The sequence below is a fragment of the Halichoeres trimaculatus genome, unplaced genomic scaffold (assembly GCF_033239565.1).
Source record: "Halichoeres trimaculatus isolate MK-OKI-2021-1 unplaced genomic scaffold, fHalTri1.1 fHalTri1_scaffold_6, whole genome shotgun sequence".
NCBI classification, from domain to species: domain Eukaryota; kingdom Metazoa; phylum Chordata; class Actinopteri; order Labriformes; family Labridae; genus Halichoeres; species Halichoeres trimaculatus.
This window is the reverse complement of record NW_027437184.1, coordinates 1,774,138-1,792,250: the sequence shown is the minus strand read 5'-3', so window position 1 is coordinate 1,792,250 and position 18,113 is coordinate 1,774,138. Positions and strand designations below refer to the sequence as shown.

Genomic DNA, 18,113 nt, shown 5'->3' with positions numbered 1-18,113 from the left:
CAATAATTGCACCACCTTTGTCCGATAATCTTGCACTATATTCAGATTTTTTATTCCCAGTTTAAAGATTTTTGTCTTAATTGAATTTTTACTCAACATATTTTTACTCAATTGTTCATAGGTTTGTGTTTTAATTGACAGACATTCTTATTATTTTGCACAGGCTATGAACATTTCCTTTTTGTTAAAAGTACATTTTTCTTTTGATAAACAGGTGTGTGGAAGGAGGGCATCAGTCTTTGGGGTTCATGTCATGTATGTCTTGCTACTTGATGCTTGAAATTTTCCTTGAGACAAATAAAATCTATCTATTATTATCTCAGTGGTTTTTAAATATGTCTGAAAATTTTGTTTTTAATTCTATTAATCATATCAGAAAAAAACAAATCTTTTTCTCCATGTCATATGCTCTTCAACTTCACAAAATTACATATTTTAAAAAATGACTCAGTCTTTTTATGAAGTTTTTTTTCACCTGTCTTCAAGTGAAACTTGACTGTAGTCTTTTTTTTTTTTTTTAGAATGGATAAAAAGTGATAAGTTGTTGACTTAAACATAGTTCTTTTGGTTTTTACATGTACTGTCTGTAGAAAAGCAGCCAAACCATGTATCATGTGTTTAAAAATTAAGCAGGCTAGCACAGCTTTCGAAAGGTTTTACCACAGCTGTGAACAAAAAGTATGAGACATGAAATGTGCCAAAAAAGTAGCAACACATTAAAAAAATTATGGTATGTTTTACTTTTTATTAAGACCATGTTTTTTTTACAACTCAGCACAACCTGCAGACGTAGCTGCAAAACCAGTTGCCGGGTAGAATTCATACTCTGTATTTATCACAGCAGCATCAAATTTTCCTGCTGCAGGGAAACCGGTGCCTCTGTCGTTGATATAAGAAGTATAAAAAGTCACATTAAACATCAAGGTCCAGAGACTGACCTTAAAAAAAAACAGGCATGGTCCCCGTCCGTTCAGCTACACACAATAATATCAACATAAAAAAATACATTTACAAATGTACAGAAAAACATCAAAACAGGAGCACTGATCTCTCTTTTTTTGCTTTGGGGGAAAAACTCAGAACCTTGGTTGGTTTTTTTGCAAGCTCATTAAGATTTCTAGTCACTGGGAACAACTTAAAGAGTTGAGGTTGTGGATACTGACAAAAATTCATCAGCAGCATTTTACTGCAGCTAAGGGGCAGTAAAGCTGAAACTTAAATTGTATCCAAATAGGATTAAACTGCACATTAGTAAGAAATAAAACAAACCGTTAAAACTGAGAGGCCTCAGTTGAGCTACGGCTTGTTGTCGTCTTATCTTTAAGATAAAAACTTTAAATCAGTTAAGTCAAACTCTTCTTTTATCACACATGATAGCTATTTTACATTTTATGCTCAAATCATGAGCAAAATAACTCAAAACGTCTCCCAAACAGCTCAACAGCACTCAGTATCCACTTTGTGATACCGATTACCCAAAACTACAGTTTTGTTTTCCTTCAGCTGATTCACACGTTGCTGTCTAACTCGTCTTTCACGCAGACTCATCCCTCTTCCACACGATCACCATGTTCTTGTCGCTCAGAGCCACCAGGTAGTTCAGCTCGGGGTCCATCACCACAGAGTTGATGCAGGGGCCCTTCACCTGGCCGACGCCTTTCCTCATCGGGGCCGGCCACTCCAACACCTTTACACAGAGCACAGAAACACACGAGCAGCTAAGAATACAGCCACTACATGTCCGTGTTTTTACAGTTCAGTTGTGACAGGGTCACCGTGATGAAAAAAAATGAGTGGAAATGATAGAAAAATAAATGAACTGAGTAAAGAAAAAAAAGGTAGGCTTATTTCATTTTGGGGTGCTGATGTAAGTCCCTGTACTGATAGTAGGTGAGGAGGGCAATAAAAATATGTTAGAAACCAAGGTGATAAAAGGGAGGATGTGGCGTGGGGGAAGAGGTGTGTGTGGAGGACCGGGAGGTGCCGAGGGAAACAGGGCCGAAGGAAATGTGCAGAGAACTGTGGACTAACGGGGGTTAACGACAAAAAAAGGAAAAAAAAAACAGTAAATGATCAGTACCGGAAAACTGGTGATTGCATGCAAAAGACGTTAAGCTGCGGTGCCGACTGTGGAGGCTGTTTCCTCTAGTTGTGGACGTCCCCGCGTGGATAGGACAAAGGAGCGCGTGGCCATGGATATTCCTCCCGGACCTGGGTGAGGTCGTTGCTGTTGTTTCTTTTTCAAAGTTTTTTCCTGGTATACCAGAGTTTTAATTTTGATCGATCCTTTTGTTTATTGATGGACTATTTTTCCTTTATTCTGTGACGTTGGTTTCAAGAGCCCAAACCTTCGGGGCAGGAGGCGAAGGAGGACTTTTTTTTTTTGGTTAAGAACAAGGGAAAAAACTCGTGTACATTGGACATATTGTGATGAGAGTTTGTTTTTCGTTAGAGGGTTCTTTGGGGATATTTTCTGTTTCTTGAAGTCTAGGTTTTGAGGGTTATTTTGTGCTTCTTTTTAGTTTTCTTTTTTATGACGGAGACGCCCGCTGACGCGAGCGGTGAAGAAGCGTCCTGGAGTGAAGGGTTTTTGTATTTTTTTGGTTTATAATGATTTGGGGTCGTGCTATTTAGTTGTTTAAAAAAACGGGAGGGGTTATAAGATTATTTTCAGAGTTTGTGTAAATAAAAAAAGAGAGTTATCTTACACTATTATTGCCCACCGAGTCCCCCTTTTTTCCCGATGTAAGGCGAGGTTATGGGCTGAGCGTTACACAGTTTATCCCATATTAATCTGATCAAGTCATCAAAAATTTCAGATGTTTCCAGCAAAGGTTGATTAACAATTAGCATTCACAAAACAATTTCTTCGGAGTCGTTTTGTTTAATCTAAGCTAAACCCAGGCCTGTGTGACAGGGACAGAGCCTTGATGAGCGCTTCAACTGAGATGTGGAACTTTGGCCACGTCATTTCAACAAAGTAAGGAGACATTCAGAGGAGCTATAAACAGTTTAGTCTGTACGTTTCACTCTGGAAACACCTGTAACTATCCACAGCAGGAAAAACACACAGCGAAGGTTGGAGTTTAAAGAAGAAGTTGGTTGTGATGTTCGTTAATTAAAGCTTTGAGACACATCTCTTTATTCTTCAAAACTTTGCAAACTTTGGGGTTTTAAAAGTTAAAAGAAAACTGTTTAATCCTGGTGGATGAGACAGTTGGGAACAGATGAGCTAATGATAAAGAGAAGGTTAGAGGGAGGAGGAAAGGGGAGGAAAGGAAGGGAAAAAGAGGGAAAAGGGGAAATAAAAGAAGAGAAGGGAGAAGGAAGAAAAAATGTGTGTTGACGAGGAAAAAGATTTTTTTCTGATGCAGAAATTTGTGTGAGCACTAACATGCACACACATCCTAAACACAGGAAACAGATCCCCCTTTATTTTTATTTTTGTTTATTTTTTGTTTTGATTGTTTTTCTCTGTTTTCTTTGTTTTTTTTTTCAGGGTAAAATGGTAAACTAGCCTATTTGTATGTTATATATCACCTGTTTTGTTACAAATCTTAGTCTTTGTCTGTATTGTTTGTTTTTGCAATAAGAAAAAAAGAATAAGAAAAAACACAGAGAGACAGGAAAATGGCAGCACATGGTTACCTCTGTGGGCTGGATCGGTTTTCCAGTCTGGAAACTGTTTTTCTGCAGGTTTTTAACATGGTAGGTCCACAGCTTTCCCTCATTGTCCCCACACACAACGTAGGCCTGACCTACACACAGTGAGGGACACACACACACACACACACACACAAAGAGTGATGTTAGGCTGCATATGCTTCCTGATTCTCATTTTGATACAAAGAAGATGTGATTAAGAAGTGTTTTTCTGATCTTATTCTTCAGTCAGAGACTGTGACGTACCTGGACAGGTGTTCAGAGCCAGGTAAGGGATGTCAGTGCTGGCCCACTGCAGCTCGGCCAGAACCACAGCGCTCACCTCCAGCTTCTTGTTGGGTCTCTGAGTCTTCGTCCTGCTCCAGCTCCACAGGTAGATCGAGCTGTGCGAGAAGTTTTTAGAGGCTGGAGGAAAAGAAAGATCCAGAATCAGAAGAGCAGAACTTTAGCTACAGCTCCCCCCAGTGGTTGAAAGGAGTAAGTTTCAGTCAAATAAAAATAATCAGCAAATAATCATGAAGATAAAATACAGAAATAAATGAGGACTGTAAGTCTTAATGATCACATAATGTTGTTGATTGGGGGAGTGAGCAGGTAATTACAAGATAAACAGATTAATCGTCGTCTGCTTTTCTGATTCCCCTCTGGCAGGGTTTGACTTACATTTGCATGAAGCACCTGAAGCAGCCAGGACGCAAATAGCACACTCCCTAAAATGTCTAAAACTTAAAAACTGGAGCTGTGTGGACGACTTAAAACTGCAAAAACCAAAGAAGCAGTTGGTGAGAGTCTTTACCTTTTAACAGATGAGATAGCTGATAAATGTTGCTGCAACGATGCAGGCACTTAACGTGTTGAAGAAACGTGATGAAATGTTAAAAGTACGTGAAGGAATCATTAATGAATAAATATCTGATCAATTTGAAATTATTCCTTCAGATAGAGCAAAGCAAAAATCTAATTTAGTGTTAAACTCAGGATTGATAAAGATTAAAAAAACATAAATTCAGTTATTTCTAAACAAAAACACAAGACCTGCAGCGCTAACTGTTGTGCCACTGTACAGCCCTTGTTCAAATGTGATACCAAAAAATCAAAACACGAGTGATCATTTGATTTTTGTTTTAAAATTCAAAAATGAAAAATTGAAAAAAAATTTGATTTTTCATTTCTGTTTCTAAAAACAGAAAACAAAATACCAGAAGACAGAAATAAATAAATAAATGCCCATTTTTCTATTTGTGCAACTGGTAGTTGCCTTTCAAAGTAACAGCACTAGTCAGGACAGTGGGGTGTGGCAGCAAAGTCAGAGTGTGTAATTTGAAAACAAAAACCAAATAACCACTTGTTTTTTGTTTTTTTATTAAATATTTTCTAAATGGAAAATCCACTTACCAAAACATACATAGACCTGGACAGCTAGAGAAAAAACTTGCCACTCATTGTAATCCAAAACAAACCAGAGAGGTTAAACTTTAACTGGAGCTAGCTTCACTCACCGGCGATATCCTCTGTGAGAAAGCTCAGCCCGTCGACGGTGTGATAGTCGTTGTCTTTGTCTTCCTTCTTGTAAATGGGGAACGTGATCTCCATGTCCTTACACCTGAGCAAACAGAGACAGGATCAAAACTTCTGTCAGTGGACCACAAACTGTATTTTCTGTCCACATGATCGTGACGTCACACGTGAACTGTGAGGTGTGTGTGTGTGTGTTTACCGCTTCGTGCTCTTGTTGGTGCCCAGCTGTGTGTTGTAGCAGTGCAGGCCGTCCTCACACGCCGTCAGCAGGTGCAGGTTTGGAGATTTAGGAGGCAGACAGATGTTCAGAGGCGTGGCGCTGACCTCCAACACCAGCAGCTGACTGCAGAGACAAACAGAGCAGAAATGTTTAACACCACATCCTTTGTGTATCAAGATTTCTCTACTCAAACCAGCGTACCACAGGCCGAATTTGATACTCACACGACTTTGAAGTTGTACTGGCTGTCCACTCCCCCGATGTCCCACATCACGATCTTGTTATCATACGACCCCGCTGCAAACACAGAGTTAACGGTAAGAACACAAACTGAAGCACTCTTCCTGTAGGTAAGCTAACTACGCTAACAGGGGTCACATGACTCACTGAACAGGAAGTTTCCCTGCTGATGGTTGAAGCACAGGATGCTCAGACTTTTGCGGCTGGCCCTGAATTCGCCGTAGGCCACGTTGTTTCTGGGGTGGATCAGTTTGACCAATCCTCTCTTCCCGCCCGCGGCTAGGATGCTGCAGTGCTGAGCTGAGGCTCCGCCCCCTCTGGACATCAGCAGCGTGGTCCAGGCCAGGGAGAAAAACTCCTTTAGGAACGAGACACAGACATGGAAAACATCAGAAAACAGACGGAAAGAGACTCATGAACTTAAAGTGACGTTTTCATGACGTCTGCTGCCGTCACACAGCGAGAAAGGAGGAACGTCACCTCCATGAAAGCATCAGAGAGACATAAAACATTAAAAGTACAAGTGTCTTATCCAAAGCCTTAAGTTTCACAAACATAAATGAGATTTTCAAAAAGGATTTAAAGTAGATTTCATTATAAAGATCAGGACAAACCTCTCCTGGGACTTTGTACTTCTTCATCACCATCCCTGTTTCACAGTCGATCACACACAGAGAGTCCCCGCCACTCGTCGCAACCAGACGACTCCCTCCACTGGAGCCTGTAACATATTAAAGAATGATTATTAATAATAAAAAAATGGACATGTTTAGACAACGTATTGGGACTTTTACATATGAAACAGTAAATGAGAGAGAAGAAAAAGGGCCAAGGAAAGGTCACAAAATGAAACTCAAAACCATGACAAACCTGTGAATCCTTTATTAACGACCCTAAAACATTGAAATATAAACATACCCTTTCCAGCAATTTTTTTGCATTTCTGATTGCTCCTTTTTTGTATTATGAGCTAGTTTTTTAAGACCCTGTAGATCAGGGGTCTGCAACATTTACTTTCAAAAGTGCCATTTTCCCTCAGCTCACCTGGATTAAAGTCATTCTGAAGACACAAAATCTACTTTATCTTAACAATACAGACCATAAAGTGCATAAAAATTTTAACATATTAAAATATAATGCAAATAATTAACTTATTTGAGAGTTTTTGGTGTTCATTAGATTGTGCATATGATGTCTTAGTTTTTTTTTTTTCAAATATTTTTAAAAATTGAAAAATCTGTAATATCGTGAATTTTCAAAAAAATTATGAAATTTCAATAAGTTGCAAAAATTTTCAATAATTTTAAAGTTTCAAAAAAATTGGTTTCTAAGAAATTTAAATTATTTGCAGAAATTCCAATAATTTTAGTTTCAAAAAATTGCCAACATTTTATGAATCTGCAAAAAAAAAAAAAATTCTACTGTTTGCTAAATTTTCATTAAAATTGAAAAAATAAAATCAATTTTAAAAAAGAATTTTCACAAAATTTATTAAATTTCAATAAGTTGCAAAGATTTTCAATAGTTTAAAAAGCTAAAAAAAATGATTTAAAAAAAATTAATAATGTGCAAAAATTCCAAGAATTTTAGTCTCACAAATCTGCCAACATTTTATGAACCTGCAAAACATTATTTCTACTTTTTGCTAAATTGTCATTAAAATCTTAAAAAATATTTTTTTTCAATTTTCAAAAAGGATTTTCACAAAATTAATGAAATGTCAAAAAGATGCAAAGATTTTCAATAATTTTAAATTTTTAAAAAATTCGATATTTTAAGGAAATTTAAATAATGTGCAAAAATTCAAAGAATTTTGCTAAATTTTCATAAAAATTCATGAATTTGTCATATTTTTCAAAATTAAAAAAGGATCGTAAATGTTTTTGAAAAAAAAATAAAATTTTGACATTTGCAAACTTTGTAAAAAAATTTGAATTTTTTTTCTTAATTTGAAAAAAAAAGTCAAAAAAATGATTTTAAAAAAATATGCAAAAGTTAAAAAAATGTCAAAAATCTCAAAAATTTCAAAGCTTTATAGCAAGAGTTGATGCATATTAAGTTAAACAAAATGTTAAAGCATGCTTTTTATCTACTGTTTTTAATTGAATGGTCATCTGGCATAATTTTTTATTTATTTTTTTCAATTTTATTTCATTTTTATTTCATTTTATATTTGCTCTGGTTGTTGTTTTATGCATCTTAGTAATGTAACCTATTTGTACAGCTTTTATCTTTACAGCACTTTGGTCAGCACTGGTTGTTTTAAATGTGCTCTATAAATAGAGTTTGAGTTGAGTTGAGTAGTGTCAGTGTCTTTAATCATCAATACCCTCTGTAAGAAAAATAAAAACTCTTTATTTCAATATAATTTTTTTAAAGCTACAAGGAGCCTCGTGAGGCTCCAGAGCCACAGGTTGAAGACCCTTGGTGAAGATGCTCTGATAAATGTAAAGGAAGTGTTTTCCATCATTAGGTTTACCTGTTGAGTCTGGCAGCGGCTGGAAAGCACAGGCCCACAGCTGAGTGGAGAAGTCGTCGGAGCTGTCCTGTTTGCTGTGACACTGGAGGACGTGGAGAGGCTTCAGATGCACCGGCTGAGAGAGGAAGGAAACAGTGACGATGAGGAGAATGAAAAACAAAGATAGACATTAAAATAAAAACCAGCTCCATCTTTTCTCTACCTCTGTCTTGTCGTAACTCTTGGGAAGCTCTGTCCCTTCACGCTCTTTCTTCCCGACATCTCTCTGTTTATCCCCCTCTTCTTTAGCTCGTCCCACTCTGGAGCCTCTCCTGGGGGTCTCTGCCCTCTGCTGCCCTCTGGTGGGCGTAGAGGGAAGCTGCGCTGCTTTGAGAGGGCTCAGAGTGACGGAAAATGAATTAAGCTTGATGCGGCTGGATTTGCGTGGACTGTCTGGGGCAGGTGAGTCTGGGAGGTCTGTGTGGGACCTCTTACGGGGAGTCAGGCTTGGGGTGTTGTCTTTAGCGGGGTCACTTTGTTTCCTCTTGGAGGGCGTGGAGACATCCTGAAAAAAAAGATAAATCACTCCACAGAGTCAGAAATCTCAAACACAGAGATGTTTAAGGAAAATAAAATCAAATCTTACAGAGTTCTCTTTGGTATCATCCGTCTCCATGCTCTCAGCGTCTTCCTCCGGCTCTGTCAGGGAGCGCAGAAACTCTTTGGCCAGTATCCCCACCTGAAAACACAGGTGTTTATGAAAACTGGCAGAGAACAACACACACACTCACATGTCTGTCTCTAAAACCCTGAACTCACCCTCCACTTGGTGAAGTCACTGACTGAGTTGGGTCCAAATTTAACCTGCTGACACGCCGTGCTCACAAACTTCGTCTCCAGGGAGGAGACTTTCTCCTCTGTGATTGGCTCAGGGAGGCTGTAGCTCTTCTCCCACACTGCATTTATCTGCAACAAGCAAAACAGAAATAAAATATAAAAACTATAATGTACGATTACCAATAGATAACCCAGGATAAAAACATCTGTAACATTTGGAGAAAGAGTTTAAAAATGATCTGTGTTCTTACTCTGGTCCTCAGGTTCTCGGTGTAGACGACGCGGACGTGGTTGGCAGTGGTGGTTATATCTTTCCCGTTGAAAATCCTCAGTTTGGGCAACAGCACCATCATTTTGTAGTTATCACTCACCTGAGAAGGAAAAAGAAGCAAGAAAAAAACACGTCCTGTGAACATTTTGTGTATTTTTGTTTCCAAAACACACCAGTTATACGTCCAGGTTTGTAGTTGTTCTTGTGTTTTTCCATTTCAGCTAAAATTGAGTGAACATAGAGGGAGCTCCAGTTGTTGATATTTCTTTTGTCTTAACTTGTCTCTAATCTAATCATTGACTGTAAAAAAAATGGATGTCATCTAGGTCAGTTTGAAGTGAGGTCTCCACAAAAACTGCTCCCCCTGGTGGCTGGCTGCAGTATAGGTTAAAAAATCCATCTCCCCTGTCATTCCAGATGGGCTGTGGTCAAACTTTAAAAAATTAATCCACCTGGTAGAAATGTTTCTCACGTCTGATTGTTGTGGTGATTTGAAGATATCATTTGGCTGTTTCGTATTCAAGTCCTCTTTTTTCTGAAAATTTTCATTTTCATTAGTTATTAGAGGTTAAAAATGAGGCTTTACGTCACGTTTAACGATGATTGACAGCTGACGTTCTCATGTATTTTTTTCAGGGATTGTAAAATATGTCCGAGGTAGAGTCAGGAAGTGATTAGACTCTCCAAAGAAAAACAATGATTATTATTTTTATCACCCAGCTCCGCTCAGATTCTCCCAGAATCCCTCACTTTCTCTACTGCACAGACTCTGGCTGTCGATGGCTGCTGTATAAACAGTGTATGAATCAAGGTTATAATAGTTAACTAAAACAAAAACTAAAATTCAAAATACATTGCAGTTAACTCAAACTGATAAAAACAAGAAAACAAAAATGATAAGTAAACTAAAGCTGTATCCTGTGTTCACAAAACTAACTGAAACTAAATTTAATGACAAAATGTCCTTAGTTAATTAATCCAACACATTTTCCCAACCAATTTTACGACAGTTTTCGGCAGTTGTCAGCGCTGTACGGCACCATCATAGCGACGTACTGGGACGTGCTTGTTTGCTGCACTGACTGGCTGTGCGCTGTGCTGCGACGAAACGTAGAGGAGCAATGAATCAGAGCATCTGTGATAGTTTAATTTTATCTGAGTCAAACTTTAATGTTACAGAGTCCAAGTTTCTAATGATTAAAGCTCATATTATATTGTTTAATATAACTTATGTTTTTATTATTTTTTATTTAATTCATGTTAACATTATTTTATATAATTTATGTTTATATTTTTATATTAAGTTTATATTATTTTCTTGTGTTTAAGGCAGCAGCCAACAGTTCAGTATCAGCATTGACTGAGCAGTGAGCTCTATGTTGGACTTGAAAATAAACAGAATTACAAAATATTTACTCTGACCTTTTTCAATCCTGCACCTGGTTAATAAGGTATGAAAAACTAAACTAAAAGTAAACTAAAACTAAACTAAAACTAAGCCTTGTTGCAAAAATCAAAACTAAGTAAAAACTAGAACGCCTGCTCTAAAACTAACTAAAACTAAACTGTAATGGAAAATCCAAAACTATTATAACCCTGCTATGAATCTAATCTAGTCTTAATGTGGTTTCAGGGATGTTTCAAACACATTAAACACAATAAAACACATTAAACACAATAAAAACAAACAAATAACTTTAAAACGAGCCAAAATTCTGCTCTTCTAAGCAGGACAGCAGCATTATTTTACATGAGTCACCTAAATCTTATATCAGCGTGATTCGCTCTGCACAGATTCACAAAGCAAAATAACATTAAGCTGCAGAGAAATGTAGGAATGTAGTAAAATCAATGTATTAATAATTAATTTAACAGCAGGATGTGTGAGGCTGGCAAAGGGAAAAGTGGGAACAACCTTGACGATCCACCTCAGTGTTTTCACACCTACAGGATCGTTAGAGTCATATACATGTCTTTGCACAGTGAGCGATCACATGCTGACACAGTGTGAATATGCTAAACTAACACAGAAAGGTAGAAACCCTTCACCCATCCCTCAGCACCTCCTCTGACTCCCCATACAGACGCAAATCCAGTTTCAGATTCTGCTCATCTCCTCACCTTTCTCCCTATCTTTAGAAATGTTCTGTGTCAGTTTTATCAATTGATTATAAAAACACAAATCATTACAGAGGTCTTATCAGCTGAGATGTAACCACGACCTGTCTCCTGGCAGCAGTTGTTCTCTCAGCTCTTTTCTGTTGGAGGTGGGTATCAGTGAGAGCCACATGGTCTTAACCGCTTTCACCTTCTCAACCTCCAAGTATCCAGAGTGTTAAAGATATCCTTACAGTGATATAAAGGTTGTCCTCCATCTTCAGCTCTTCTATCCCACGCAGAGACTCCAGAGTGGTCACGTCCTCCATCTGGTTATCGCTCAGGTCCAGGAATCGCAGCGAAGGCAGCTTCAGGTTCTTTGGTAGCTCCTGCAGTCTGTTTCCTGACAGATCCAGACGCTCCAGGGACTTTAGAGAGGACAGCAGCTTCACAGGCAGGTCCTGGTGCTTCAGGGCCAGCTTGGACAGACTGAAGACAGAGAAGATAAAATCAGTACACATCATTTTTGTACATTATACACTTAAATACTCAACATTATACTAGTGGCCATCTAGAATAAACAATAGGTAAATGAATATAGCAGACGTACTTGAACATATAATCAAAAGTAACTCCATAGAGAGCCTATTTAAATAACAAAATGCTTACTTCAGTGTCTTGATCTGGTCCAGTTTGTTGGTTTTAGGACAGCCTTTGTCCAGTAACAGTTTCTCTGTGATTTTCTCCATCTTTGCTTCTGGAAAAGACGAAGAAAATACAGTAAACACGAGGAAGGCAGCAGAAACCCACAACTACGGGGCCCGGGTGAAGGACTGCGGGTTTTTAAGTCCTCTCTCTTCGGCTGAAACTCTCCCCACACCCAGTATCGATGGGCTGCTGTGTGGCTGTTGTGCTCTCGTAGCACTGTTCACTTAATGAGGAGACTGTGATGAGTTTATAAAACCACGGCCTTTAAACACGGAGACCGGAACAAAACACCACTGAGGATATGTGACCTCATCAATCCGTATTTTTATTTCCTTTTAACATAAAAATAAACTGATATAACTTATTTAACAACAAAACATAACGTAAAGCATTTTTATAAATTCTTGGAGAAATAACTTACCGATTTTGTAGTACCTTCTGAAAACGTCCAACTGATGTGGAATCCGAGCTTTCCCGGGGAAACTCAACGTGTATCCGGTGGGCGTGGTTTAAGTACGTTTGTGTTCTTTAGCCCTGAGGTCTGTCTGCCAGGCGTATCAGAACCGTTAGCTGGTCACCGAAATGCTGATAAGACTAAAAATCAAATACAAAATTATAATTTAATTGACCCTTGACCCCTGAAATAAATAAATGTATTTTAATTTTTAGTTTTTTTCTCTTTAATTTATTTATTTCTTTATTGACTATACACTATTCTGTGTAATGTTTGTTTAATGTTACTTTTCCTACTCAACCGAATGTACACAATGTGATGGGATATGTGAACTGTTATGTGCCTTACAGTTTGTAACTGAAAATGAATTAATTAAAAAAAAATCTAAAAAAAAAAAAAAAAAAAAAAAAAAATATATATATATATATATATATATATATATATATATATATATATATATATATATATATATATATATATATATATATATATATATATATATATCAGTGGGGAACCTTCAGGGACTTCTAGGCCTTCAGAGAAGGCCTTAATTAATCAGAGCCAAAAAATATACGTATCATATGTCTATATATATATATATATATATATATAATTTCTAATTTAGTTGAATAAAATACATTTAATACATCATATAAGTTTTGAAATTAAGTATACTGCAAAGTTTACTTCAGCAATGAAAGGGTTACTGTCTCGAAACATGCTATCTCAAACGGAGCCCAGTTTGCTGGCTCATTAAGTGGTTAGGACTTCACGAAGGCCAGGCTGTGTTTTGGTTTGGAGAGAGACAGGAAAATTGACCAATCACGATTTGAGTTTTTTGGGGGCGGGACAAAAACAGAAGAGCATAGGCCTTCATGAAGTCCGAACAGTGGGCAGAGGAGTAAGGGCGGTGAGAGGAATGTCAGAAGATGAGAGCGAAGTTGTGGCTAGCCTGTGTCAATTTTTTCAGCGTGTGCGAGTAAAAATTTCATCTGGTCGCGCTCGTGCGAGTGCTTATGTCTTCATACTTCATCTATCACGGGCACTGTAAAGGGCATTGAGGTTTGAATTCTCCATCTCTTTCACTGGCTCAGTCAGTCTCCTCCACCTGAACTGTCTCCTGTTCTAAAGAGAGAGCGCTGCCGCGTACACACGCAGCTCGTATGCGCATCACACACCGAAGACAGAACTTCACAACAACACACGTTTCACTATTTCAGAGTCATTCTTCTAACTATATGATTCACGCTGCTCTAGACTCTCCTGATTGAAGATGATGCTGCGTTAGAGCAGAGCTACGTTAGTTTAACTCACGACATGTCATATCAACACCAAAAAAGAAAGATAGAAAACAGCTAAGGCTCTGATAAACTCGTCATCAACAAGTGCAGTATAGTGATCTGTCTCAGTCTCTGAGGTCTCCTTCAGCGTCTTTGGATCAAACCAACTAAGAGAGAGGGGGTGGATGGTTTTTCAGTTTTCGATATAACTCCCATGTACGGGACTTGATTCACTTTCAAAAAATATTAGCGATCACAGGAGCAAATTTAAAGTGGGGGGACAATCAGGAGAAATCACAAGCCAGGAGAACAGCCAGAGAAGGGGCTTAAAAAACGGGAGACTCCCTCCATATTCAGGAGTGTTGGCAGCCTGCCAGTACTCTCGATGGGTAAAAGTAACGAGTTTATGTATGACACAGATTGACAAAGATAAAAACTAAAGACATTTTCTTCATCATTTTAGGTTATTTTAGTAAGTTTTTTTAAACTCACTTAATAAAGTTAGTCATTGTTTTATTTGATTTATTCAATGAAAATGTTTTCTGTTAACTACTTTTTTCCGCGATGATTTCTTTTCTGGACTGTGAGGGCTGAGGTGAAGGCCCAGCTGTAGTACTCACGGTTCGCCACTGATATATATATATATATATATATATGCTGATAAGAGTATTTTCACATGAATTTCAAAAGGGATGATGAAGAAGAAAAAAATCTGAATCATCAAACTTAAAAAGAGGTTTTGTTAAAACAATTTAGCAAGTTATACATACTTCCCAATTAATATTTATAGCTGCTTTCTATATCTTTTACATACTTAACATAACATTTCAACTCTCAAAACGTAAAAACATCTCTTTTGTAATAATTTCCTAGTTGCCAGGAAATATTGTATGAAATGTATGAAGTTATCATGATTACAACTTTGTAAATAAAGGCGGTAAATAAATGAACGTCGCCCAGCCACTTCGCTTCAATTTTTTTGAAACTTATTTTAAACTGTATTTTTAGGCTTCATTTTGCCAGCGAAGATTCAAAAATGTAATTATCTAATTTTACTCAATTTCGTCTTATTTTATTCTATTTTGTTTTACTCAATTTTGTTTTATTTTATTTTGTTTTGTTTTATTTTGTTTTTTTTTATTTTATTTTATTTTGTTTTGTTTAATTTTATTTAGTTTTATTTAGTTTTATTTTATTCTATTTGATTTAATTTTGTTTTGTTTTGTTTTGTTTTGTTTTGCTTTATTTTGTTTTGTTTTGTTTTATTTTATTTTATTTTATTTTATTTTATTTTATTTTATTTTATTTTATTTAAAAAAAAAAAAAAAAAAGTGTATCTAAATTCTGTGAGTATGTATCGCTAGAGGGCGTTACCAGACTATCACATTGTGTTCGCCGCCTGCCTCACAGCCGATGAAGAAGATGCAGAGTGATGGCTCCTGACAGCAGTGACGGAGCTGCTTCTTGTGCTTGTAAAGGAATCAGACGATGTCTAATTTGTGAAAAGTTAAAGGACAAGGGGCAGAAAGAGGCGGATAAACCAAAGGTAAACATATCTGGGTTAAAACTTCTTTATATTCTTTGGTTCAACAGGAAACGGACAGAGCTAATGAGAACTAGCTTCACTCTCTGATATGTACGGGTCCCCTCACGGGACAAACTGCGAATGAGTTGCAGCGGTATAAATTTCCCGCTCTGTTGTGGTAGCTTTTTCCGTTATAACGACGTAAATTGCTGCTCCTACTACATTATTTTCTCCTTTTAATTTGATTTAGTGTTATTTAGTTAAGTGTTGTGTTCTATTTTTCACCTTGTTTTAATTTATTTTATTACCTATTTTTTTTCAGCACGACTGTTTTGATATTGCACCTCTTCTTCATAAAACATGACATGATCAGAGCTGGTATGTGTCATTTAACTGTTTCAATTCTTTCTGGGAAGGTTGTTCATCATTTCCTCTATGATCCTGGGAGCGGTCTCGCAGTCTGCAAAGACGGAGAGGGCACTTCCTTCCCCTTCCCTGGTGTCTTCCTGCAGGAAAACTTCATATCAGAGGAGGAGGAGAAAGAGCTGATTAGTGGGATAGACGAAAATGTCTGGAATGAATCTCAGTCTGGTCGACGGAAACAGGTAATGAGGATCATACTCAGTTTGTAGAATCAACACGGTCATAGCTAAATTATTTTCACATTATATCACACATAATTGTGTTTCCAGCTCAGAACAACTTGTTGCTAAAAATGCTTTAAAGTAAATATTTGAATAGCAGAAATTGAAATATAAGGACGTGTTTAATCATATAAGATGTTGTTTTTTGTGGCAGGACTTTGGGCCAAAAGTAAACTTCAAGAAAAGAAAAGTGCGTGTTGGAGGCTTCAGTGGACTCCCTGCACTAAGCCAAAAACTCGTCCTCCGCATGCACCAAGAGCCGAGTTTAGCAGGTTTTCAACCCGTGGAGCAGTGCAATCTGGATTATAATCCCCAGCGAGGCTCTGCCATTGACCCCCACCTCGACGACTCCTGGCTGTGGGGCGAACGCCTCGTCACCATCAACATGTTATCAGACACTACGCTCACCATGTCCCTTGATCAGGGTCTGCCAGAGCTGGGACTGGCAGAGGAAGTCCGAGTTGCTGTGCGTCTTCCTCGCAGATCTTTAGTGGTGTTACACGGCGAGGCTCGGCATAGATGGAAACATGCGATTCATAGAGAGGATGTTCATGAGCGCAGAGTCTGCAGCACCTACAGGGAGCTCTCTGCAGAGTTCCTGCCTGGAGGGCAGCAGGCCGAGGTGGGAGCTCAGCTGTTGAACATTGCTCTGAGTTTCAAAGGAACTCCCATTTAGAGCCAGAGGAAGGTTTGAGAGCCTGCAGACACACTTTAAACTCTGGCATTTTGCCGAAGAAGAAGCTGTGACTCCGGCTTTGGTGTCATAGGTTTATTAAACACACAGCAGCGTGTCTGTGCTTGACTCTGCTTCTCGGCCACGCAGGAGCGCTGCTGCCCCCAGCTGATCTGAGGCTGAGCTCTGCTGCTGCGGAGGAGGAAGGAGGCATCATTAATGAGGGAGTGGCTGCTGATGTGAATGTCATCCTCCTCCTGCTGCTGTGCCGCTGCAGCTCACTTGTTCTCACACAAACCTTTAAAGCTTTCTTTTATGATGAAATTTATAATATCGCTGATATTGTGTAAATGAAATTTGATTCTGTATCTCTGAATATGTCCAAAGCTCCTCACCTGCTGCTGCTTTTTATTCATTTCACTGAATTATTAATGCACAGCTATGAGCACACACTCACAAGGAGCTTACATGATTCAATCAGGCTTTAACAAAACCATTTAAAGATTTATGTGAGATTGACCTTTACTGGAGTACTCTCACAGTCTGTAACAGGCTGTACGATTTAACATGTTATTTCCTGGTACTGCATAATTTATTTTACTTCCTGTTTTTATCTGACTTCTTATTTTTTATCTCATCTAATATTTTTCTATCCATAAACTGACTCTCAGCTTTTGTTTGTTTGTTTTTTCATGCAGGCATTGAATTATTAAAGTGATATTAAATCCTGGCTAAGTGCAGAGGGATGAAAGAATAGGCTGTAGAGATTTCTTATATTTTTTATACATTGCGCTTTAAAATTTGGAGAATTTTTTTTTTTAATTTTAGAAAGATAATAAGTGGAAAAACAAATGCATTTCTTTTATAAGTGCACTGAATGCATCTCCTTAAATTCAGATTACAAACTGCTGTTTATACTGTGTTGCAAAAATGATATTAAATGATAAGATTGTAACTGGAAAACATGTTTTCAAGGATTGGTTGGTTTATTGAGGGCTTTTTATTTTAATTTGAGCCCAGTATTTCTGAAGAGCTGCATAAAAATGCTTTAAAATACTTTTAGTACTATTTCCTCATTGTCTTTCTGCAGGATGTAGGTCTGTGTGCTACATTTGAAAAAAGAGAGTATCTTTATACTAATACAAGATGAGACAATGGACTTTAATGACGGTAGCAGTTTATAACATATTATATGTTCACTTCACGGTGACTGCACATGAGATAAACAAGGTGTCAACCAACACCTAAGAGAAAAAGCAGCTTGATTTACTGTGTTTTTGTGCTTTCTTTTGATTTAATTTAGTTTTTAATATCACTTTTAATAACTGTCAAAAAATTTATCGAGTTAATCACATGTCTACTCTGATTAATCATTATTAATCATGCATTTCCGTTGGGCTTAATAAAGTCTATAGATAGAATCTATCTGTTAAAATACTACAATTGACTTGAATTTTGTTTTGTGTAGGGCTGTCAAATGATTAAAATATTGAATCAGATTAATCACAGGGTTGTGGATGTGGAT

The 18,113-nt window shown here is 37.5% G+C and overlaps 2 protein-coding genes across 2 annotated transcripts; one reads left to right on the top strand and one right to left on the bottom strand.

Annotated features, from left to right (window-relative positions):
- Positions 1-788: 788 nt before the first annotated feature.
- Positions 789-12,495, bottom strand: lrwd1 (leucine-rich repeats and WD repeat domain containing 1). Its single transcript, XM_074671477.1, has 16 exons — positions 12,434-12,495; positions 11,974-12,061; positions 11,559-11,793; positions 9,188-9,307; positions 8,919-9,065; positions 8,746-8,838; positions 8,323-8,664; positions 8,121-8,235; positions 6,256-6,362; positions 5,789-5,999; positions 5,626-5,698; positions 5,381-5,524; positions 5,163-5,266; positions 3,910-4,068; positions 3,649-3,758; positions 789-1,687 (listed from the first exon to the last, which is right to left on the bottom strand). The coding sequence occupies exons 2-16, from the start codon at positions 12,051-12,053 to the stop codon at positions 1,535-1,537; spliced, it is 2,193 nt and encodes a 730-aa protein (XP_074527578.1). The 5' UTR covers positions 12,054-12,061; positions 12,434-12,495; the 3' UTR covers positions 789-1,534.
- A 2,642-nt stretch (positions 12,496-15,137) lies between these two features.
- Positions 15,138-17,965, top strand: alkbh4 (alkB homolog 4, lysine demthylase). Its single transcript, XM_074672515.1, has 3 exons — positions 15,138-15,292; positions 15,688-15,876; positions 16,070-17,965. The coding sequence occupies exons 1-3, from the start codon at positions 15,179-15,181 to the stop codon at positions 16,589-16,591; spliced, it is 825 nt and encodes a 274-aa protein (XP_074528616.1). The 5' UTR covers positions 15,138-15,178; the 3' UTR covers positions 16,592-17,965.
- Positions 17,966-18,113: the final 148 nt, after the last annotated feature.

Coding starts and splice junctions, on each gene's coding strand:
- alkbh4 (XM_074672515.1), top strand. CDS start 15,179: ATGGCTCCTGACAGCAGTGACGGAGCTGCTTCTTGTGCTTGTAAAGGA. Junction 15,293..15,687: donor AAGAGGCGGATAAACCAAAG/GTAAACATATCT, acceptor CTTTCTGGGAAG/GTTGTTCATCATTTCCTCTA. Junction 15,877..16,069: donor AGTCTGGTCGACGGAAACAG/GTAATGAGGATC, acceptor TTTTTGTGGCAG/GACTTTGGGCCAAAAGTAAA.
- lrwd1 (XM_074671477.1), bottom strand. CDS start 12,053: ATGGAGAAAATCACAGAGAAACTGTTACTGGACAAAGGCTGTCCTAAA. Junction 5,699..5,788: donor GCAGGGAAACTTCCTGTTCA/GTGAGTCATGTG, acceptor CTGTGTTTGCAG/CGGGGTCGTATGATAACAAG. Junction 5,525..5,625: donor CAGTACAACTTCAAAGTCGT/GTGAGTATCAAA, acceptor TTGTCTCTGCAG/TCAGCTGCTGGTGTTGGAGG.